General features: G+C 31.8%; 3 protein-coding genes across 3 annotated transcripts; 1 reads left to right on the top strand and 2 right to left on the bottom strand.

Annotated features, from left to right (window-relative positions):
• Positions 1-374: 374 nt before the first annotated feature.
• LOC125853886 (uncharacterized) lies at positions 375-4,279 on the bottom strand. The gene is made up of 6 exons (XM_049533635.1): positions 4,068-4,279; positions 2,783-3,324; positions 2,161-2,353; positions 1,376-1,440; positions 1,048-1,258; positions 375-744 (listed from the first exon to the last, which is right to left on the bottom strand). The coding sequence occupies exons 1-6, from the start codon at positions 4,245-4,247 to the stop codon at positions 376-378; spliced, it is 1,560 nt and encodes a 519-aa protein (XP_049389592.1). The 5' UTR covers positions 4,248-4,279; the 3' UTR covers position 375.
• A 10,560-nt stretch (positions 4,280-14,839) lies between these two features.
• On the top strand, positions 14,840-18,703 carry LOC125872579 (remorin 1.4-like). Its single transcript, XM_049553332.1, has 5 exons — positions 14,840-15,159; positions 17,178-17,225; positions 17,449-17,536; positions 17,867-17,948; positions 18,296-18,703. The coding sequence occupies exons 1-5, from the start codon at positions 15,051-15,053 to the stop codon at positions 18,491-18,493; spliced, it is 525 nt and encodes a 174-aa protein (XP_049409289.1). The 5' UTR covers positions 14,840-15,050; the 3' UTR covers positions 18,494-18,703.
• Positions 18,704-18,774: 71 nt separating this feature from the next.
• LOC125872571 (transcription factor MYB17-like) lies at positions 18,775-21,227 on the bottom strand. Its single transcript, XM_049553321.1, has 3 exons — positions 21,045-21,227; positions 19,888-20,017; positions 18,775-19,754 (listed from the first exon to the last, which is right to left on the bottom strand). The coding sequence occupies exons 1-3, from the start codon at positions 21,175-21,177 to the stop codon at positions 19,088-19,090; spliced, it is 930 nt and encodes a 309-aa protein (XP_049409278.1). The 5' UTR covers positions 21,178-21,227; the 3' UTR covers positions 18,775-19,087.
• Positions 21,228-25,820: the final 4,593 nt, after the last annotated feature.

Genomic DNA, 25,820 nt, shown 5'->3' on the forward strand with positions numbered 1-25,820 from the left:
GTGGCAATTAACTAATGTTGGATGCTGGTAAATGTTTTTACACTCTTGGTTAATGTGCATATTTGTTGATACTAAAATTATTTTTGTTATAATGAGTTAAATATGAGTAGATCAAAAACGAATCATGTGAAAATGGACAAAATATCCGACTCGACCAATATTTGAAAATGTAACACACATATAGCTTGTATATATAGAGAGAGAACTACTAACTAAACTCTACTTGGAAGTTTATATTTTATTAAGATGAGAGCTAGGTTGAAAAAGATCTACATAACAAATTATCAATACATTAAGTTAATTTTTTCTAAAATACAAGTACAACATAATTAACATTATCTAATTAGTTGCATATATACTTAAAAAGGTCCCTAGCTATACCAATTGCTTGTTGTTTTGGTTACTCCAAAACTCATTTTCCCATGCCTCCACTTGTTGTGTGGCTTTTATCTTTTGTTCAACAAATGATTTGATTTCTTGAGGTTCATAAGGTGGAGGAAGTGTACATGGATTTGTATAACTAGGAGATTTCTCTAACCCTTCTTCCATGAATTTTCTCCATATACCTTGTGAAGTGCATGCCAATGATTCTGAACATATTTCAACTGCCTCTGATGGAATTTTTGGTTCAAATTTTAGCAACTTTGCATATTCATTTAACAAATGAAATATGTAATCAAATACATATTCCATCTTCATATCTTCATGAATGAAATCACTTCCTGCCTTCCCAATTGCCTCTGCCTGACAACATAATAATAATAAAATTGTTAAAAAAATGAGTCATTTACTCAATAACTTAAGTCTTATCGACTAGGGGCAGCCTGGTCTACAAAAATGTATGATGCACACTCTATCCTAATGCAAACATAATTATTAGTTGCTTGCTTCACGGCCCGAACATGTGACCTATAGGTCACTCGGAGACAACGTAACTCTATTGTTGTTTCAAGGCTCCCCTTCAAGTCTCATCAACTAACTATATACGTTGTACTTAATAATGTAGCATATAGTTATTATATTGTCATTATAAATAAGTAATTGTACCTCGTGAGTGTGATTGTTGCCCCATTGAACAGCAAAGTTGAGGGAACCACATTTATTATTTTCTCTAATGGGCCAATAATGTTGTTGAGGAATCATTCCTCTCATGAAGAAATCATGGTAATGAGGTTTTATGTACAATGTTGGTGAATCACAAGCCAAAATGTATTTTTCACTCACTGACCATGCCCATCCTTCCACATATATTTTATATCTGCAATCAACCCACAACAAATATTTCAAATTTACAATCTACACCCCAATAAAATTTAAAACTATTTTTTTTTTAGTTTTAATTAAAGGAGACAATAAAATAGAAATATGGCAATACCTATGGGTGCATTGATTTGCAAGATCTGATTCCTTGAAACCCTTTTTGGATTGATCATCCCAGTCCTGAGGATTTGTCATTGAACAATAAACTCTGTTAATTAGAAGGTGGGGAATCAAACCCTCGAAAATTCATGTAGCTAACTAGTTGAACTATTAAGATTCTACTATTATACATTATGAATCAAAAGTAATTAAATTGATTTACGATAGACTTCCATCTATTACTTTATTTTTCATATAAAAAACAAAAACAAAGAGAGGAAACAAAAAGTTATCATTGACAATTGGGTGACTAGGGCTGAATTTGGAGAGGGTAAGATGGATTGAATCAACAAATGAGTCATTGTCCAATTCGTACAAAATTAGTTGAGTCGAGAATAGCGTCAAGCTAGACAAAATAATGGGTCAAGTCCAAACACGCCCAAACTCTTATCGAGTTTTGTTCTAGTTGTTTTTCTAAATTTATTTATTAGCAAAAAATAATAATTTAAAATATTCTTCTTTATTATAGCTTTATATAACATATCAAGCAACAAAAAAAATTATTCATTTAAATATTTTGACAAAATTTCTTATGATCTCTTTGAAATTCATACTTGGCCCAATAATCAACACAACTTTTAGATAAGATATGTTTAAGATGTGTTAAGTTGATAAATGATCAAACAAATGACAACCCATCCAAACTCGATATATATTAGATGAATTATATTTTCACAGGCTAATTTTAGCGACACTAGTTATGATGATGCAAATTTTGAGAACTAAATTGAGAGTACAAACCTGGACATATAAGAGAGTATGAAAGTTTTGTTTGTCAGTAATATTACACTTCATGAGATCTTTTCTAATTGGTGAAACATGTGGATTTCCCTTCCAATAAGCAAAGGGTACCCTATCCTTCCATTTTGTTCTTTTGTTACCTTCTTTTATCTCCTTAATCACACTTCTCCATGGCCTTATATTTGTCTCAGCCCTACAAAAATAACCATAAATAATCATGTCCTAATTAGTCAACAATTTTTAATCAGCCTCAAAAGTCAACATTTAATTTCTTGTACTGTATGAGTTCTATATTTATAATTAATTTTGCCAGCAAAATTAGGACGATCGAAAATAAAATAAAATAAAATAATATAACACATGGTCAAAGTCATAAATAATTAGAACTTTGGAAGACTCAAACCAAAATTCAATCGTTTACGTCAAACACACTACAATGTTTTGTCTTATCTCTCTAGCAAGACCAAAAAACACAATTTCATAAAATCTGCGTATTTTATTTATTTTTTTAAAAGGGAAAAAAAAAATCCAAATTATGTGTAAAAGGTGTATTGTATTAAAATCTTAAATGACAGATAAAAATGACGAACTGCAAAGGTAAAGAAAGGTAGTAATTAATTACCAGCCCCAAAACGACCAATCCGGGAAGACAATATCCAAACTATGCCAATCTGAACAGTATCGGAACAACGGTGGTGGGTCGGAGTTAGGTTTCCGGTAGTCTTTCGATCGGACGACCGGCCGGTCATCGGTATCAAACATGATCTCCAAATTAGGTAATTTTCCAGGGTACCACCTTAGTAGTTGTACAATTCCATACATAGTGTACAAATGTCTAGTTTGAATAAATTTCTTTGTGTTATATTTTTCAACATAAATTTTGCCATCCAATATAATTAACCTAAAATGTGCATTTCTTTTTCCTTTTTCCAACATTTCCCTAGTAATTCCTGTCTCTTTCCATGGCTTTAAATCTTCATGAATCCATCTAAAATACTCAGGACATGTTGAGTTATTAGGGTTTAAGGGTTTATAAGAAGTAGGGTAATTAATTGGACATTTATTGGATTGATTCCATGCACTACAATCCAAAGGGAATTCAAGAATTTGAGGTTGGATTGTTGGGGCTGCTACTTTTTTGTAGAAATGACTAGTGTATTTTGCCTGCACAAATTTAAAGAAATAATAATTAAATAAAATCATTGGAAATTTTAAATGGGATATATAATTACGATCCTAAACACTTCGATTGGCCAACTAGTTTAACAAAATGTATATGGTGTGTATATTTCACTCATGTTGATAAACTAGTTGACCGAACTCTACATGTCTATAAGACTGTAACCTAAAGAAGCACAAAAAGAAGAAATAAAAAAATTGTCATGCATTTATTTCCATAAACAAAAACAAACAAAAAAACGTTTACTTAATTCATTCTTTAATTTGTCAAGGATAAAGTCAATGAGTTTGAATTTTAGAAAAGATAAGTCATTGAATTCTTGATAAATTGTTTATACATATTAAATGTAAAATACAAATATATATAAGTTTAAGTTAAATTTATTGAATTTTGTCGAATTTATAGAGGTACTTGAATCAATGGAGGTAATTATAAAGCCCCCTCTCCATAATTTTATTTATTTATATATTTTTTTAAAAGAAAAAACATTAGGGGCGGAGGTTCAATATCAAATTCATTAACTTGACTGATACTATATGGCAGGTAGCTATTAATTTGCTTACATGTCTTTTAACGCAATTTATTTCAATGCATTAAAATGACATTTAAGGTAATAAAGCAGAGATTACTAAAAAAAACAAAGTGAAGGTACGTGAAAGCTGATTCAAAAAAATATTTATGAAAAAAGAGAGTAAAAACATATATGAAAAGGAGAATGGAGACTTACAAGATCAAACCATCCCGCGAAGAACAAGAGAGAAACTACGAGCAGAAAGAAGAATAGAGTCAACGATTTCATTAAGGTTGTTGTAGTTTTCTTCTTGAAATATTTCCATTTTGGTGAATTGTTTTGAAATGCTGGCCTTAGCCAAAATTCATTCTTCAACTTCTCATTCTTTTCTTTCATAATTTTTGCCACAACTTATATATATATATATTTGCAATGCACTTAATAGAATATATAGGTGTTTCTAGTTTGGGTGATTTTTTATTTTTTTTGTGGAGGGGAAAGAGGTGTAGGTTTTCTTCACAAGAGAAGTGAATCAGTATATATTAATATATAGTAAGTAACTTACCAAAATTAATGGCTTTTGTTAGAAGGAATATTCATCAAGCTAAGAGAAATTATAATAATAATTAATGAGAGAATAAAGTATTAGTCCTCACATAAAAAAAAAATGCTCACATGTTGGGGTTACTTAATTTTGTGATAAGTTGAAACTGACAATATTTTCTTAAAGTCTCGAAAGAATACAATAAGGCAAACACATTATTTAACACCCACAAATTTATTTATGCTAATTTCCTTGCAATTGTAGGTAAGCGGTCAGGCGAAGCTAGAATTTTAATTTTATGTATTCTAAATTTTATATGATATTAATAACTAGGTTCTAAATTTAATATTTTATATATATTTAATAGATTTATTAACACAAATATATTGTTTGAACAAAATCTACTAAACTACTAGCTCCGTCTTTTAATTTAAAAAGAAAATTTCACGCCAAACTTTAAAGAAAAATAGGTGCTTGCTAGGGCCTAGCTAATAGAGTAGTGAAGAAAAATCTTGATTGTGAAGTATACGTCCAACTCTGACTGAGTCCAATTTTTGGCAATGGAAAAGGGAAAATTAAATGTAACTTCAGGCAAATTTAATTGCCACTGGACTTTTCAAAAATAAATAAATTGGAGACTAATTAAGCTACTTATGGAAATTCTTATTTTCATTTTTCTCCAATTTGAACACTAATAAGTAATAATATAAATCCCATATTAATTATTTTTACCCACTTGGTGGATGGTAAGGTACAATCCTTATTAGGCCTTACCTTCCCCTATTATATATGAGGCCTAAAGTACAATAACAGTAATTAATTAATGTTGACAAATTTAGATTTTCCAGTTCCCTTATTATAATCATATATTTTATTTTATTTTTTTTATCTGGGTTCGATATCAGCATGGAATTCGACTATATTTGAATTCACATTATATAAGGTCCCATTGGGGAAAAGCGCTTCCTACTCCTTGGTAAGGATTTTCCACACCCAAGAGCTCTATTTAAGGGAGAAGCAGACTCATCTATTGCGTCAAAATCATACATTGAAAGACTATAACTTAGATTTTCCACACCCAAAAGCTCTATTTAAGAGAGGAGCATACTCATCTACTGCACCACATCCTTTGGTGATATAATCATACATTTTGAAGTCCTACAACCATCAAATACGATAATGTTATTATACAAAAAAGGTTCCAATTTTTCTTTTCTTTTGCGGGATTACTTAAATGTAGTCAGTTTATATTAACGTTATGAGTACGTACATGAAGCATGCCTTTACATAGTTTATTTTTATAATCACTAAACCGTAGTTAATTAATTAATACATATTTTGTACCTAAATTTAATTAATTATGATTAGTATGATTTGATATAAATATTGGGTGCATATAATTTTAAATTTTTAACAGGTTGGGTAGGGGTAAGGGTCGATTCTCGAGGATCATAGTAATTAATCAACGCAGCTACAAATTTCAAATTAATCATAGTGACAATACCTCAAAGCACTATTATTGATGCCCATGAATTTCTTGCGTGATTAACGTTACATTTTAACTCATGCGTGTAGTGTAGGTGAGTATTATAAGCATGATTTCAACCTAAATAATTGAATGAAAATGCAAAATGCACATCCTTTAAGAACAAGTGAAATAATTGTGAACCAAAAGTAAGTTTCATGTAGTAGAATGTTGTAACTTGTGAATGAGATGGGTCAAAGTCGGGGTTAAAATTATTTTTTAATGTATATATATAGCAGATGTTGAATCATTTGTTTTCCGTATTAAGCTATGTGTGTGGTATAATTTATTGCAAATATAGCCAAGTGGATAATTAAAGACTTGGTCAATATACTAAGAAGTTACTTAAAAAGGCCATTTAGGATTTAGGAGGATTTTGTGTGAAGTAATTTGGAAGCCGATTAGCCTGTTAAACTTTTAGTGAGAACTAAGCAATTCAATTAATGTGGAACTAAACTGTAAACATGTGATTAAGCCTCCAAATGAAATTAACTAAGAATTTGACTTTGACAAGGTCATTCCCTGCAAAGTTTGTCATTAAGCAACATCACAATATTTATAACATCCTTTCACGTGTATAATGCATTAATAGGGCCAAAAATCAAAATACAGGAAAATGACTTCTCTAATGAAAGTAAGAAAAACAAGTTTTATTAATGACATTCCAGATTCATTGTCTCTTCCCACTCACCCAACATTTACGATCCCCACCCCTTGACCATCTCAACCCTATCACCCCCGAACCCTCCCCCCTTATCTAATCCCGCGTCACGTAGTGTTTTTTGTTTGATTACATATAAATATTTTTCAAATGATATTTCTTTTCTTACTTATGGAATACTATAAAATAAGTAAGAAACTCACACAACATTTTCTAGAAAAATACTTTCCATCGAAAATATTTTCCTTCATACGAAACGTTATAAAAATTCACTCTGATGGAATCTTCCAGAACAAGCCAATGTAAGAAGGTTGACAAGAGAACCAAAAAGGTAGTCCGATGATAACAATTATACAATTTTAAACTACACAAATATACGCAACATTAATTCTATGGGCTTATAATGTCAGACAATGCTTCAAATACGGCCCATGTTCATGTACACTTCAAACTCCAAAAATTGCATCTTGCAAAATTCACAGATCAACTTGTGGCCCAACAAAGCCAGCTTGAGTTTTTGTTTGGACCTTTACCGAAATAGCCGTCAAATTTACTGTTTATTTTTTCTAGTTGGTATACATATACTATATATACCGAGTATATACATTGTTATATATATTTAATACATATATCAAACATCCGACCATAATTTATAGCTTAAGGGGTTGGAACGATTATTTTAATTCTTCTGGAATGGTGTTATGGTTTGAAAATGGTATGAAAAAGATCCTTGAATGTAGTATGGCAATAATAGAAATTTAGATTGTCCAATCAATTATATATATATATATTTTTTTGCCCATAATGCTAAGACTATATGACAAATCCATCTTTCATCTTTGATCAAATAAAAATATCAATAATTAGTGACAGATTTTCTTCTATAATTCCAGTTTCCACATGAAGAATATACATATAAGCTACATTATGAGTAGTTGGTAAATTTATGCATGTGTATCGACGATATTTATTGGAGTATACCAATACAATAGGCAGAGAAGATTGAAGCTTATCAAATCAATAATAGTTATGTGTACGTTTTTTTAGAAGTTTGTCAGTTTAAAAATCTGTAAAGGGAACGATTGTTTTTAACTCACCCTATGTTCCTCACAAATTTATCCCTCAGACTACCCTTCGTTGAGCTCAAAAACACACATAAAATTCTTCGATATTTTAAACGGAAAAGGGCCAAAAATACCCTTGAACTATTTGAAAATGTTCAAATATACCCCTCATCCACCTATTGGGTTAAAAATACCCCTCAGTTCACCTTTTTGGTACATTTTTACCCTTAAAACTAACACTCTTTTATTTTTTAATTATTTTTAGGGAAAAATGACAAATATACCCCCGAACTACCGTAAATGGTATTTAATTACACTCCGTTATACTTTTAGGACTCTCATGTCTTTATTGTCCAAAATTTGGAACGTATATACCCTTATGATAGACGGCGAGACACGTGGCATCATCTCAATGACCCATCTAAAATTATTTAATTTTTAACCCAAAATTTAAAATATCCGTGAGCTGGATAATTTAACCACCTGACCTAAATTATAACCCACGGACTGACCTAAACGAAAAACTATAAGAGTAACTTTCACATATAGCAAACACAAAATTCATATTTTTATGCTATAGCAAACTTTGCATAATTGCGCTCCATAGCAAACATAAATATGTATATTTCGCTATACATATACAAAAGAAAGCAGTTGTATAATCTGCTTTGGTATACATATACAAAAAGATCAATTGTATAAAGTGAGAGAGGCGAGATCTGGGAGAGTGGCGAGTGAGATCTGGGAGAGGGGAGAGAGGAGAACGAAAATATATGTATATATACAATTTTCACGCATTTTATACATTTGCGTTTTTGTATAAAGTGAGAGAGCGAGATCTAGGAGAGGGGAGAGAGGGGAACAAAAATATATGTATATATACAATTTTCTCTCGCTTTATACAAACACAAACGCATTTTATACAATTTGCGGTTTTTGTATAAAGTGAGAGAGGCGAGTGAGAGAGCGAGATCGAGATCTGGGAGAGTGGCGAGCGAGATCTGAGAGAGGGGAACGAAAATATATGTAGTTATACAATTTTCTCTCGCTTTATACAAACACAAACGCACTTTATGCACTTGTGTTTGTATAAAAAACGAGAGAGGCGAGGGAGAGAGCGAGAGTGACGAGCGAGATTACCAGGAGAGAGGTTAAATAGCAATAGTTTGCTATGAGGTACAATTAAATCAAACTATATTTATAGCATTTAATTTGAATTAATAGTTTGCTATTATATACAATTTTCCCAAATTATAACGCACCAACTAACCCAAATGAAAAAAAAAAAAAAGGCAACAACAGCCATTGCCTTTTTCATGTATTAATCACTTCTTCTTCAGTGAAATCTTTTCCAATTTCATCTTCTTCAATGTAAACCACTGCCTCTTTAATGCCTCTCTTCTTCTTAGCTTTTCATGACACATTTTCAATTGTATTTTAGCATTTTAGTGATGTTTTTCTTTCGGATTATTGTTTTTGCAGAAGCAATCATTGGTTTGAGTATCAAGTGGGTGGGTCTTCAAATTTATTTTGGGTGGGCCTTCAAAATTATGGGTCAAAATTTAATAAATTTTGGATAGATATTTTAGATTGAGACACATCCCGTCGTTAGTAGAAAAGGTACATATGTTCCAAATTTTGGACGGCAAGGACATGAGAGTCCTAAAAGTATAACAGAGGGTATATAGATACCATTTTCGATAATTTGGAGTATATTTATCCTTTTTCCCTTATTTTTATTAATGTTTATTACATGGCATCTTCCTATTGGATAAAACTAAATTCCAACCCATTAGATTTTCCTCTGCCCACTGACCCATATCCATAGCCCATAACCCAAAACCCAATTTAATTAAAACTCATTAAAAATAAAGGCTATATTAACCTCTCTTTCTCCATTAATTCTAATAGCTTCTTGCAAGAATGAAAATTGTGTACCAAAATTTTTTACATGAAAAACAATATACTTCACTTAATATCAATGATCACCCACATGCCCTGCTACATAATTAATCAATTGATAAAAAAGGATTAGCTAACAACTGTATTTGGGCATAATATTATGATAGTTTACTTTCTCCCTGCACCACGAACCCCAAGAACACCACAACATCTTTTAAAAAATTGACAGAGACGTGGATTGCTGATACGTGGTTTTTAAGAAAGAAACATACACATCAAATTAAGTTGCTTGATTCTTTAACTTGGTCCTGAAATAGCTTCTTCTTTTTTTCACAATCTTCAAAAACCAGAATAAGTTGTTTTTTCTTAGAAGAGTTATCATAAAGTCACCTTGAAACATTATCATTACAGAAAAGTTAGAAAAATACACAAAAATCAATCATAATCAACTTCAAGCTTTCACACAGCAGCTGAAAATGCTTCTTCTTGTAGTTGATGGGTGGTTTTTGAAATAGCTTTAGTGAGAAAGAGAGATGTTTTTTTTAATTGAGTTTGGGTCATGGGGCTATAGATATGGGTCGGGGCGGATGAAGTAAAATTTAATGGGTTAGAATTTTGTTTTATCCAATTAGAAGATGCCACGTAATAAATAATGATAAAAATAATTAAAAATAAAAAGTTTTAAGGGTAATAATGGACCAAAAAGGTGAACCGAGGAGTATTTTTAACTCAATAAATGAATGAGGAGTATATTTAAACCTTTTCAAATAGTTCAAGCGTATTTTTTAGTCATTTTCCGTATTTTAATTGACACGTGTATAATGTTCAATAAATCCTAACTGAAAGGTGGTCCATTGGCGAAAATTTTTATCCTGCACGAGGTGCAAGTATTGTCAGTTGTGTGAGGGGTTGTTTGGCTGCCAAGTGTATGTTATGGGACCACATGTCACTTTCTTTCATTTCCTTTTCTCATCTATTTTTAACCTTCTTTCTTTTTATACTTTTTCTTTCTTTCTTCAAAATACTTTCTAACATTTTTTTCTACTACTTTTTAACTCTTAACATAATTTTATTTTATTTTTGTATGGTGTTTTTTTTTTATTATTTGAAATTCGGTATATGAATTAAAATGCGATAATTTAAGATTTGTATTGTGTAGAGCTTTGTTCGAAGTGAAATACTGTTCAAAAACTCTAGTTAATCGAGAAATAACATCATATTTTGTGCCATTATTTATTTGAGGAAAAATCAAAGTTGGTGTGTCGAAAAATTTAAATTTAATTTTTTGGAAAAGTTTTAAGGAATTGAAGAGAGTGAAACTATAAAAAATTAGTATTTTAAAATCTCGTGTCTTAATTTCATAAAATGTTTTTTTTAAAAAAAATATTTTATAAATGATATAAAGAAAATATGAGAACTTAGATTATATTTTTTTTATTTGTGTGTTCGCTTATAGAAGATCATACATTGATTTATTATAATAGAAAAATTCACTCTATTATTTACTATTAAATTATTCGTAAATAATTCACCACTTTGATTCACATGAACTATATAAATACATATTTTAAAATAATAATAAAAAGATTATGATAGATATTAATCTTCTGGACTCTTGATTCATATTCATGTGTTTGTCTTTATAATAATCAAATTCTTTTGTATTTATTTTTTAATTTGATTTATATTTTTATTTTGATAATGTCAGAAGTGCATTTTATGTTATTTTTTTTGTATTTGTTAATTAATTATTATTTTTATATAATCATATTTTCTATTAAAAATGACAACCAAATAGCCCAAAAACATAACAAAAATTACATCACTAAATTTAAAATCTTCTCTCTCTTAGATTTAAATGAACATTTAATATATATAGACCTCACTATTTACTTTTAATTTTTTTCAGCCTTTATTTTAAGAATGGATCCATAATTCACGTGTTAAAAAATGGATGAAGCCTCACCCGACTTTAATTGATTGGGCCTCTACCATGATAAATTTTTTCGTCCATTGGCTATGGTGTCAGTTTTTCTTTCTAAAGCGAGTAAAGGAAATGGGGGGAAAAGAAGATTAAAGAAAATGATGGATTCTTCATGATTTGACAACGACGACCATACTTTGTTAAATTATTTGATGTACAAAAATCAATCAACGGCAACACTACAGCCACATGAATAAACAAACAAATTCAATGTTAAACAATCAGCATAAATAAACAAAATAAGCTCAAAATTTAAAGGACTTGATCACATAATTTGTAGAGAACTTTTTTTTGGTAGCTTGAAGCGTTTCAAAATATTATCTTTAAGAATATTTCAACATAAATATATCATATCATCATTTATATTATATTTATTACTACTACTATTACAATTATTATATTACTATTACTAAAAATGGGGAGTTCCTTACCTCAAAACTGGATTACTATTTAACCCTTTCACTTAATTAAAACAATTAAATATCTAATTAAATAATACTAATATTTTAATTACATAATTTGAATTTCAAGAGTTGCACTTTAATTCTTTAGTTTTGACATTACAAATCTCTTTTGTCTTCTACTTCTTTTTAGTTTCCATCAGTTAAGAAATTTTTCATATCCTTTTGACTTCTATAAAATTAATAGTTTTTGCCTTTGATTTATTTTCAATTTATTATAATGCTTTGTTCTTTAAAATGTTTAAAATACTTTTTGGGATAAAGATAAATTCTTTTTTATATTAGTTTCTTCAATTAACTTTTCTTTTAAGTTGTGAAAAACCCCTGTTTTGCTTTTAATAATTTTTTTTTTCTCTTTTGCTCTTTTTTGTTCATTGTTTGCATTTTTAACTTCAGATTTTGTTTTATATGAATTATGTGACTTATTTTGCTTGGTTTTCTTTTGAAATTTTTACATCTACACAATTTTTATTTTATTTCTTATTTTTTAAAAAATTGTACTAATTAACATAAAATACACGTACAACACACGTGTTCGAAAACTAATATCCTAAAATTTAACAAGCTTTTTTGTAATATAAAACTAGAAATATAGAAACTACACACTAAACATGAAAACTTTTGTAAGAGACTTGTTGAAAGTTAAAAATCAATTACCACAAATATATTTTGTAATCTAGACAAACAAAAATGAATGAAAGTTAAAAATATTTAAAAAATAATAATTAAAAGTATAACTAGCTAACGTAATGGGAAACTTTGTCGTCAAAAGGAGGTTCCATCCTCAAGTGGACAAATCTTCACCAATCGATAAAGAAGTTGTATATTAAGCATATAACTTAATGATCTTCAATTTTCGACCTTGTTTTATTTCTAAGTTATGTGAATTTCTTTTAAAAATAGTTTTTAAAAAATAAAACGTTGATTCTCAAAATGTAAAACGGGACAATTAATTTGACTATTGGAGTATTTAGGTACTATAGGGTATACTAATTATTAGCTTGAGTCTACCTACTAATTTGTGGGTTCAATCTATATATATGTAGACAGTTTGGTCAAAATTAATATGATAACAATTACTATATAGGGTACTTAAAAATGATTATGTGTTCTAATAAAGTAAAAGTACCGGGTCCAACTTAATTTTGTTGTTTTTTCTTGTTTCAAACTATTTATCGTTATAATTAGTTTTAAAAGAATTGTATCCATTTTATTGTATTCTTTATTTTTTTAATAATTTAACTAAACTGCGCATATATGAACTTTTAAGCACAGCTTTCTTCATTATCGGATAACAAAATTATGAATTAGAATTTAGGATTAGTTGTAGTTACTGTAAAAATAATTAAACTATGATCAGTAATCTAATATTGACGTGGGTAGAATAAAAAAAAATCATATAATCAACACAGCTTGTTAGAATTATTACTAGTTAAAATCCATTTTGAACTATTTTACACCCTCACACACTTTAAAAGTCCGTTTGACTTAACTTATAAAAAATAAATTCTTAAAATAATTTTTGAAAAGACAAATTTTAATAACTTTTAAGGGAAAAAAGAAAAAGAAAAATGGGGTATCTATTTTTAACTTTTGCTTTTTTTTAAAAAATATTTTAAAAATATCCTAATACTCTGAAAATCACTTAAAAATTGATTTGACCAATCGAACACCTTTTTAACTCAATCGAAATTTGAGAGAGTAGTTTAGCATATGTTTCACGTAAAATTGGCAACTCTAGCTAGTATTTATTACTAAATACAAATATTAGAAGGCTAATTGAATTTCGTTATCCTATACTCCTATAGTAGTACCACTCCCTTCGTTACTTCCCGTTTTAATCACTCTAAAAATAAAGGGTCTCTTTCAATATTATTACATAAGTTTTCCAATTTTATACCCCGTCTCATATGACTTACCTTCTTCTTCTTCTTTTTCGCGGACCCATGGTTGTTATAAAATTATGAGCTTAATAGGACCAAGAAATATTCATAACACTTTAACCACTTGACTAAACTTTTAACTTGTGTCGAGAGATATCAATATTTATATATATAGCCAAAATTTGACCATATAGGGTAAAACTCCCGTTCCTGTGCAATAGCTAACAAACCACATAGGAGAGGTAACCCACACTAGGCAAGCCCGGTGCGATGAGCTCGACCCAGAAGGCAAACCCAAAAGCAAGGGGTTTCGAACTCGAGACATCCAACATGGAAGTCCCAAGCCCAAACCATTGGACCGCCTTTTGGGTTCATTTATATAGTAGTGTTATATTTCTTTATAAAAAAATTAAACATCGATGTGTGAACCCACACTTGAAGTATCATATAATGCCGTGTGATGGTGATTGGACGCACCTTTCTAAGTGAGGCTACAAATTTGAATCTTTTATTCATCTTGTTTTATTTTCCTTTCTAAAATTCGGTAATACCTCTCTAAGTGATTTGGATATATAAAAAATAATTTTAGACCTATAAATTAAATTTTTTAATGATTTTCAGTGATAAGAATCTAAATATTATATCGATCAAATTTATATCTTACCACATTTTCGAAATAATACACCTATCATCTTAAAATCCTGAATACGCCTCTCTGTCACTATCACTTGACACCCCTTACCCAAGGGTTGATCCGGCCCGGACGATACATATTTTTATCACTTAGTATTTTAGATCATAAATTTTTTTTTTTAAATTTTTTTTAACTTTGTGATAAATCAAGCTATAAAACATATAAAATAAGGTATATGTTTTCTTGTTATGTTCAATTAATTAAGATAATTAAATTGACAGGGACTCTGGGAGTGAGTAGTATTATAAACGTAATAGGGAAGTCTGCCGACAATCCCACATGCGGACACGTCCCCAACACTGCTTCCGTTGATTCATTGATACCAAATTATCCAATTTTCTTCACTACTACTCTCTTTTTCCTTTCTTTTTAACCTATCCAACAAAAAGTTGGAATCTCCAGATATTAGTTTCCATTTCCCTTTTGTTGATTGATTCCTTCTTCTTTCACTATATACATACATTTAATTTCAATTATAAGAATGACAGAAGCTACTGCAGTTGCAGCTCAACCTCAACCAGAATTACCACCTCCTCCTGCCATGGCTAAAACTGATGACTCTAAAGCTCTTGCTACTCTTCCTCCAACAAGTAATTATTCCTCAAATTCTAAAGCTCTATATATCTCTGTTTTAATTATTGTCAAATTCTAAAACTCCAATTTGTGCCTGTTAAATATTGGTATGACCCATATATATATATATCCCTTTTATTTCGTTTATTCATTGTTAAATCGTTGGTCTAAAACACTATATTGGAAATGGGGTGGAGAATCGAACCCTTATCATCAATAAGGAATAAGGTAAAAGCTTGAGTAGGTAGCCAACCAATTGAGCTACCGTGAGATTCTTCTAATCGAACCTTCACTAATATGAAGGTAAAAGTTTAAGTAGGTACGTAGCCAACCAATCACCAATATGAAGGTAAAAGTTTAAGTAGGTACGTAGCCAATCAATTGAACTATTGAGATTTTTCTAATCGAACTTTCACCAATATGAAGGTAAAAGTTTAAGTAGGTACGTAGCTAACCAATTGAACTACTGAGATTTTTCTAATCGAACTTTCACCAATATGAAGGTAAAAGTTTAAGTAGGTATATCGGCCAATTAGCTGAATTGCTAAGATTCTTCTAATTTTTTTTGGTTAAAACCTTTGTATTAACTTAATTCTTTTTATTATGCTTGGAGAAGTTTGATAAATAAGGACAAGTTTGAAGTTTCTGTTGAATATATGAAGATCACAAAGAAAGCATTCAAAGATGATCTTTTTTACTGCCCGATTCTGTTTTAGGTTAATTTTTCAGCAGACAAAAATCAGTTAAACATGGTTGATTAGGTAATATATCGAGGTAAAAATATACATTAATTAATCATGATTAAATGATAGAGTTATAGCTTATATGAAAATTAAAATATTCACTTTATTTGGAATTTTCAAAGTTGAAGTTCGCTTTGCCATACTTTTTGCAAAGAATAGTAAAAAATATGGTTTATACCTCACAATTTCTAAAAACTAGCAAAATCATCTAACTCTACTAATTTACCTCAACATGCAATCAAATTTTATCTAAAAGAGTAATATCTCAAAATAGATAGTCAATAATATCATAGATTTGAATTTTGATCCCATATACAGCTACTACATATTATTACAAGTATTTTTTCGCTTTATTTGAAATTCTTGAAGATGGAGTTGTGTTTGCTTTGTTTTTATTAATTGATCTATTTTCAGTTGAGGCATCTAATTCTATTATTGTTCCTATCTGGCTGGACTCAACTAATTTTGATGCCTTTATACTCCTAACAACTTTTGAATTATTGGAAAGACTTGGTATACTGTTTTTTAATGACCATTAATAGGTCCAACATCTCTCCTTTACTTTTTGGCAAAAATAAATCAATATGATTAGATGCCTTGCTTAATTAGTGGATGGCCAGTCTGGTTTAAACTTTAATCAATAGAATTAGTGGATGGCCACTCTGGTTTACCTTAATCAAAAGAATTAGTACTCTGGGAATCATTGGTAGATAATGATTGTAGTGAAGGCGGGTAGGTGATACCTACTGTAGAGTCACTTGGTACGCGCACTTGTAGGATAGCAGGTACCACATGGAATAATCGAGGTGCACACAAACGGACTCGGACACTAACCTTCATTTAAATAGAAAGTTGATAATAGTATCTCCTAGTATTGTTATGATGAAAATTTGATGCATTTCAAACTGATCATTGGTGTTAACTTTTTCTTTCTTTTGATAACCGAGAAATCTGTCTGTGACCCGCCCTTTGGACCAATCACAGGCTTCTAAACTCGGTGTATAATGGGCCCGCCCCTCTACCCTTCTCCACTTAAATACCTGGCTTCGCTTTGCGTGGTGTGGGGCTTGAACCTGCGACCTAAGCTGCAAATCCTCCACCTTTTGCCACTCGAGCTAGGCCTTGGGGGCATCATTGGTGTTAACTTAGCTGATTACATTCTTGAAGTTCTGTGATATTTGTTACTAATTTCTGATTGAAAAGTTGTAGAGAAAGCACATATATGAACTGCTTGTGTCTCGAGGGAAATATTCCGCGACTGATGATATATTCTCATTTACTGATTTTGTCAGAGCCTGACTCTTCTACAAAGAAAAGTTCAAAGGGATCCCTCGACAGAGGTATGCACCAATATTAGCTCTTGAAACTTTTCTAAGTATATAGGGATGTGCTTATATTGCATATTGAAATATTTCATGAAGAATGCATTTAATAGCTTGCTTAGGCAACTTCGGTTGGAGCTTATCCTGTTATGTGACAAAATACCTCAAAGGAATAAGTTTATTAGAGCCGGTCACATCTCACTCTCAGCAGTTAACAAGTTCATTCATTTTTTTTTGCCAGATGTTGCTCTCGCACACCTTGAAACAGAGAAAAAGAATTCCTATATCAAGGCATGGGAAGAAAGTGAAAAAAGCAAGGTGAATAACAAGTAAGATTTCTAACTTGCTGTGTTATTCAAGAGAAATGTACAGACAAAAACTTCATTCCCTATATGGATATCGTCACTTTTGAAGTTGCACAACATTTGGTTGCATCCTCTATTATTTTTATTGTTATCTTAAACATGTTTTCATGTTCTAGTCCACCTTTTATGGTTCAAAATGCAAACATTTGTATAGATATTCATTTACTAGTGGAATGAATCTAGGAGATGTTCTAAATTTTGAGCCCGACATTGATATACCATTCATCTATACTCAAATGGCTTTTGCCAATTCAATAACCGAAGTCATCTTCACCTTGCTTTATTATTGAATAGGGCCGAAAAGAAGCTCTCTTCAGTTGGAACATGGGAGAACACCAAGAAAGCAAATATTGAAGCTAAACTGAAGAAACTTGAGGTAACCAGGCTCGAAATCTAGTATACATGCTTCTTCAATAATTTTGAACATGGAAATACTTGAAAACATGATATATTGTGGAAGATGTCTCATTTTGAACTATTCTGCGATATTCTTTCATGAGATACACCGCATTCTTGCTGCAAGCTAGGTTGTCATCTAAAGACTCTTATTTCCTTTAGCATATCGAGAAACGTTAGTAGTAGCTAAACAGGGTACTTAAGACTTTAGAAACTGTTTTTTGTAGTCGTATGCTGACCAAAATATGGGTAATGCATAGGATGCGACATTTATCATTGTCAAGAGAAATATTTAATGATGTTGATAACCTCCTACAAATTTTGCAGGAACAACTAGAGCAAAAGAAAGCAGAATATGCAGAGAAGATTAAAAATAGAGTAGCTGCAGTTCACATGGAGGCAGAGGAAAAGAGAGCTATGGTTGAAGCCAGACGAGGAGAAGAACTTCTTAAAGCAGAGGAGATGGCTGCCAAGTATCGTGCTACGGGACAAGCCCCTAAGAAGATTGGATGCCTTGGATGTTAAAGCCATGAAATGTATCATTCTCTTTTGTGAATTTTCATGCTTGTTGCTCTTTATCGGTGTTTCAAACATATCGAGTTTTCGTAATTTGTGTAAGAAAAGCACTCATGAAAGTTTAAAGTGTCATGAGGTTTCTACTAATACTTCATACTGTATCTGAGATTATGTATAAAATGTCTGGAAACTACAATGTTGAAATGTTGTCAAGAATCACTTGGTGTTCCTAGTTTGTGTCATGAAGTTTCTACTGTTTGCTTGCTGCTATTCAGGTTGGCCAAAAAAAATAAAAACTGTAATATGTAAGCATGACTTATATAGAAACAAAACATAGTCCTGAATTTCTATTACAAAATATTATGCATTATAGCACTATTGCTATTACAAAATATAGAGGGAAACTAACTGCATTTGTCTTTTCCTCTGATGGAACTGAGATAGCCCTATTGATATGACATTAATTTATAGTAGAGTTAGAATATGTGTTCTTTCCACAGCTGGAGCTACTAAAATAACCAGCAGATTTTTTTTCAAAATCGATGGTTCGGAGCCACTGATATCAAAGAAAGAAGCACACTGCATATTCTGGTTAAGGGCAGATCATGAGCTTTCACTCAAAAAGGGATACAAGCTATAGGAATCACCATGTCCTAGAAAGCTCATGTCATTGTTACTAGGGAAATCCAAAAGAAGTTGCAATGCTGATTCAGATGAATCTTCCATGGCGTTGGAGCTAGACGTGTCTGATCCTTGCAAGAAATCTTCTGTATATGGTTGGCCAATTTTCCACTCTTTATACTCATTTTGGTTGCTTCCTGTCACTGGTGAACCAGCAACACCGAGTTCAACCTCAGTCGTAATGCCTGAAGCTGATCCATACTTTGTACACGAAGATGCTTGAGAGGCTGGACTTTGACAAGCATTTTTTTCTCCTTTCTTGAATTTCCTAAATGACTCTCCTATCTCTGAGTTCCATATGCGCAGAAAATAGTCAGTCTCAGACCTTCCGACTGATGATGGAACCAAGAATTGGGACTCTCTGGAAAGACGAGCCTCAGCTTCAAGCCTAGCACTTTCCCATTGTGCCAAGTGACGCGCTGAAGGTGATGTAGCTGGTCTTCTCAGCAGTCCATTGGGGTCAGAGTACTGTTCATGAGTCTGAGGATCAATGCCCATGGAAAGCAGGCGCTTTTTCAGGTGAGTATTCCACAGATTCTTTATCTCATTGTCTGTCCTCCCAGGTAATTGTGAAGCAATTGCAGCCCATCTAGATAAACTTAGTAATGATTATTCATAGTTATTGAAATATAAATGATGCTTATAGTGTTTTTTACATTACGTAAACGTGTACTAAGAAATACTAGAAATTAAGCATGCAACTACATAAGGCAAAAACCAACCTGTTTCCAAGAATGCCATGTAACTGTATGACAAGCTTCTGTTCTTCGGGGCTAAAAGGACCTCGTATGATGTTTGGCCTTAGATAATTCGTCCATCTAAGACGACAACTTTTCCCACAACGAAGAAGACCTGTTAGTGAAAAAGTGGAAAACAATTGACAAGAATTCAGGCAAACTATGAGGTTATGATACCATAGAGACCAATGTTACCATTTTATAATATTAGTCTATCATTCTAAACTCTCCGACTAACAGCATTAGTCATTAACACAATATCAGCTGCTCAAGCTGGTTACAATAACCAAAGAACTATGGTATTAGCCAGGAAACTGTAACTAGGCTGGAAACAGTGAACCAGCACGCTCGAGGCTAGTTCACTCGGGTAACATTTGGCACCTACATAGAAAATTGGCACATTTTCACATAAGAGGATATGTGTTGAGCCCAACATTGTAAGTGTCTTTCGATAAATCATCGATCGATTAGGTCAACATTCATAGTGTACACATGGAGAAGAGAAACAAAGACTTCCTAATGATAACTGCAACAAAAGAATACCAAAGGCAGCCTTAAACAAGGAACAATTCCCACTAGTTTAACATCTTTACTGAGTTCCCAATTTGACCTTAAGTGAAAAGAAAAAAGAGAGCATCTCCAGAAGGAAGATTTTAACTATTTTGATGATTAGGGGTAAAAGTAGAACAGCACTTTGAAGTACTAGTGAATTGCGAGGGGTAATTTATGTCATTCAGTAAAACAGAAAAGTAAGTCAAGAGTAAATTGGTTTCTTTCACACCAAAAGAAAGAAAACATCAAAGTACCCCTTTCTATTTCCTTTCTTTTTTTACATCAAATAAATGAAATTTATAACATTGTAGAGTTCACCAAAGCCAATGAAACCATAAACTAGATGACTGGAAAACAAATATTATTGTCATTAAACTGAATAAAAAAAATAACACATAGGAGAAAATTGAAACTAATCCCCTGTTACTCATTGAGGTAGGAGGGCAAAATGGTTAAAAGCTACGTTGCTCGGACTCTTCAAAAATGTCATAATAGTGCATTTTTAGAGGATCCGACACAGATGCAGCGGAGAGTTGGGACAAGAAAGGGATAAAAGTAACATGGAATATGAGAAGAGTAGTGAAATAGACCTGCAAGTTTTGGTAGTGAACGCCAACTACCATGACCATTCTTGTTGATAAATTGAATAAGTTTTTCATCTTCTTCAGGGGTCCAAGGTCCTCTGGTTAGACCATTTTTATCACAACATGGTGTTCTCCCCATTCCTCTCTTTCATACACACACACACACACTAAAATTTACTTGTCAATGATCAACAAAAAGTCAAGTTTTTTAACTTTTAAGTTTAAAAAAAAGAAGAGATAAGTGTTCCTAGGAGAGGGAAAAGTAAGAAAATTGACCTATCAAATGGAGTAGGACAGTAGATAGAGTGTAAGAAGTATCAGCAACTCCATAGCCGGCTACACATTAAATGACATGATGTGCTTACACAAATACTACAATTTACACCGATAAGGATTGTGATAGAGTGATAAGTATTCCTTCGTTCTTAATTTAGGAGTCTCACATTTGAGTCTCTCTGGCTATGGACCGTCGGATCTTCTAATGTGGGACTTGATGGCGCATTTTCAGATTTAAACGACTTCAATGTGGGTACTGATCACCAGATGGAAAACAAAATAAATACTACTGTTTACTACCATTGCATAAATGTAACCATTAAAAAAAATTGAATGATTGACGTAATAGAACAAGAAAGTTGCATTAAATGCATGCTTCTTTCTTACCCTTTTCAAATTCTTGAGGTTTTCGCTATTCAATTTCAGAATATAAGTAACATAGTTGTTTGTTGTTTTATTTTACTTGACTCATGTATTAAAAATAGATATTTTATGTTTATTTTTACTTGTTTGCTATTTCAAATATAGATTTTCATGTTTATTTGTCACTTTCATATATATATAAACAAAAAAAAATTCATGTTTTACTCTTTGTATTAATTATTTATTTTCTAAAATTTAACACTAAACATCAATTAATATGGTATTACAATAAAATACTCATATCAACTATTAGAGTATTACTCGCTCTGTTCCTAATTACTTGTTCAATTTTTTTTACTTGTCCATTTCGACAAATTAAAAAAGGACAATTTTTTTTTACCTATTATACCCTCAATTAATTACTTTGAAAAAGGTAGAATTTCTTGAAAATTTTAAATTTTTAATTCATCCACTTCATAATTAATAGGGATAAAATGATAAACTCATTATATCAATCATTGTTTTCTTAATAAGCGTGTCAATTCAAAAGTGGACAAGTAATTAGAGACATAAGAAATATATTTTTTAAGGAGCTGTAAAGTTGAAAGTCAACAAATAAAAGTGAATGGAGGAAGTACTTGTCAACTTAGCAAATCACAAGACTTTTATTACTTTTAACACAAGAGTTTTTTTACTCCCTCCGTTCAATAATAGTTGTCCACTATACTATTTTGGAATGTCCAACAATATTTGTCCACTTTAGGAAATCAATAGATAATTTTACACTTAGTTCCTAATTAATCCTTATCATTAATTAAAGCCATTTCCCTATTACATTTATCAAAACATTGTATTTATTATTTTCAAATGTCTTTCTATTTATAGTTTCTTAAGAAAAACATGTAAAATAAAAAATAGACAAGTATTGTTGGACAAAGGGAGTACTTATTATACTATCCCTTAATATTAAAAACAATATAAAGTAGTATTTCTAGTGGTCAATTTTAGAACTCAAAGCATCACTAATAATATTAGTTTAGTAAAATATATCCTTAATTAAATCTTTCTTATGAGAAGTGTCAGATCAATATGGATCAAATAATATAAAACACAAGAAGTATTAAGCAGAGTAATATAATGCAATGTGAGCAATAGCCCGCATCTTGGTTCTAAATTATAGTAAAAGTTAACTTGTGACTTGGACGAGTTCGAGTCTTGCCTCATGCGAACTAAGTTTAATGGGCCTACTATTTTGGAATTTCGAAGATTGTGATTGATTCTAAAGATTGATAACAGACGAATTTCTCGATTATTAAAAAAATAAATAATGCAATGCGCATTGATATTAGTTGAAATCAGCCTAGGAAGACTGGGAAATCAAGGTCAAGCAATTAAGGCACACTAGTACTTACTTTCTGTGAACAGATAAATCTTATGGATCTTCCTTTTTCTTTTTCGATAACGTAATAATTTTATTGAAAAAGGAGACTAACGCAAAAGAAGCATACATACGTATACAAGAAATATATCAAAAATTAAAACCTACAAAAATTTAATTTCTCTAAGAAGTAGAGCGATTAGCGATAGCCATTCATCTATGTGCATCAAAAAGAAATAACGATGAGTGACTACTCCTCAATAATACAAACTAACTTAACATTTTCAAAATTTACGTCAAATATGTACGTGTGCATAAATTGATGTAACATAAGGAGAGGGACACGCCCCGAGCATACATCCTGAGCGAGACTGACACTCGAAAATCATTGCTGGCCCCAAGCGAATCATTGGCCTGGCTTACTACTCAACGGAAGACTTAAACACAAGAAAATAGTCTCAAATGATGAACTCATGAAATAAACTTAGAATGTCTTAAAAGAACATTCAACTAGCCAAGATGGCAACTCAAGTCTCAAAACATAACCACTGTCTATGAAGCTTCTAACAATTGAGATGGACATAGGGACAAGACCCACGACATCCTAATGAACTAAAATGATAAAGTAATGAAAAAGGGGATCCTCCAGAAGCAAGGAGGCTCACCAACAACTCTGATGCTCAACTGGATCAACAATGCACTGGATGTTGATCCTGATTACCTGAATCTGCATCATAAAAAGATGCAGGCCAGCTGGCATCAATACATTGAATTTACGAGCATGCGAGGGGAATTCCAAAACAAGACAGAAGCTTGAAAAGGGAACTGAAAGAACAAACTTAGTCTCAACTGAACTGAACTTATTTCAATATAAAGCAGTATAAATCAGTGCATTATAAAGAAAAGCTTTAAAACATGGATATCAACTCTGTGCATTTAGAAATACAACAGTAACTCCGTATGTATGCAAAGATACAATATAAACTCTGGATGTATATAAAAATACAAGTAACTCTGTGTATATAATAATACAAAATACTTATGTGGGAGTTTCTCTAACCGACAACCATCACTTAAGAGCTATTGTGATGATATAGTGTTTTGCCTCACGTTGCTAAGGCCGTCCTATACCTTGCCGAGGGTATAGAACCTGACTACTAAGTGAATCCACTAGTCTATGCTAAAAAGCACTAAGGAATCATTTAAAAAGTATGACCCTTTTCTACCCATGGTGGCTACATGGTTTATGGGGGCTGAGAGTTGTCTGAACTCTCCCCCATATCGGTGCTCAATACTACTCCCAAATATACTAGCTCATATGTTTAAAAACACAACTCTGTGGTTTGAGATAATTACTCAAAAACTAGCCCGAAGGCTCTCTTGCTTAATTGTGAAAACATTTACTCTTTATTGAAAACTAGCTCAAAGGGTCTTTTGGAAATCTTAGTTTCCTTTTTTGTTTAAATGTGAAAACATTTTACTCTTTGGGAATGCATAGTCCCGATATACTTTTTTGAAGAAATGAACTTCAATCTTTACTCTTTACTCAACTCAAAACTCGGGTCTTAAAACAAAGTTAAAACATTTGTAAAAGACTTTTGGAAGACTCTATGAACTTCTCTTGACTTGGCTTTTAACTTTCCTTGAATTTGAATTTATGGATTCAAGGATTTGTGATTTGTGATAGGAAAGATCTCATGATGTTTAAGAGTGTTGTTAGATAGTCAAACATGAGAAACGATCAAGAAATTACTGCCTGGAAGTAAGTCCGTGACCCGGAGATGCATTTAAATATTTGGTCGAAAAATAAATTTTGAGGCAGAAGGGTACGTGATCGCTCCACGACGCAGAGAGAAAATTTCCTATCCTGAGGAACAGGTCCGCGACGCAGACCTGGTAGCCAGATTTACCCGACTTGTTCCTTCTTGGTTTTCTAACCCCAATTCACCTAAACTCGGTTTTTTTTTCTTAAATTCTCTTTAGATTCAGATACCCAGTATGTATACACAAGAATCTAACTCAAACAACTCAAGGAAACAACACTATAACCTCAAGAAACTCCTCAATCTCAACCCAAATTCAAGAATGAAAGCAATTCATGAACACACACCAAGAACATTCAAACTTCCAATACTTTTAGGACGACTTCACGCTGAAATAAACATGTTTGGCACGTGGGTGAACGAACCCAACGTTATAAAAGTCTCACATACCTCGTAGGATCAAATCCTTGACGAAATCCGCAATCAATTCTTCACGAAGACGACAAATCTTGACTTTCCTCTTCTCTTCTCTCTTGAGTTCTTCTCTCTAAAACCCTAGCATGACATCTTTAAGTGCGTAAACTGACCCAATTGAGTTTAGACCCCTAAGTAATTACTAAAAACGAATTTAATTAATTGGGTAGTGAAAAGACCATAATACCCTTCTAAAATTCGGTGACTTTCCTTATCTAGACAACCCAACTTCAAATGGGCATATCTCCCTCACACGAACTCGAACTGAGCAAACTCGGCGGCGTTGGAAAGATAATTCAAAGAGCTTTCCTACGGTATCTTGTAGCACACCTAACTCATCATGAGCTAAGAGTTATGGTAGTTTGAAGTTGACCCAAAACTCATACTTAGCTTAACTTTGTCAAACTTTCCAAATTTAATTATTTCCAAAAACGATTTCCTTCTAATTCTAGTTCTTTCAAATAGCGGGGTGTTACATGAAAGCTATGTATGAGGAACATATGTGTAGACATTTGACTACAAGTCTAC

The sequence above is a fragment of the Solanum stenotomum genome, chromosome 1 (genome assembly GCF_019186545.1).
Source record: "Solanum stenotomum isolate F172 chromosome 1, ASM1918654v1, whole genome shotgun sequence".
Taxonomy (NCBI): Eukaryota; Viridiplantae; Streptophyta; class Magnoliopsida; order Solanales; family Solanaceae; genus Solanum; species Solanum stenotomum.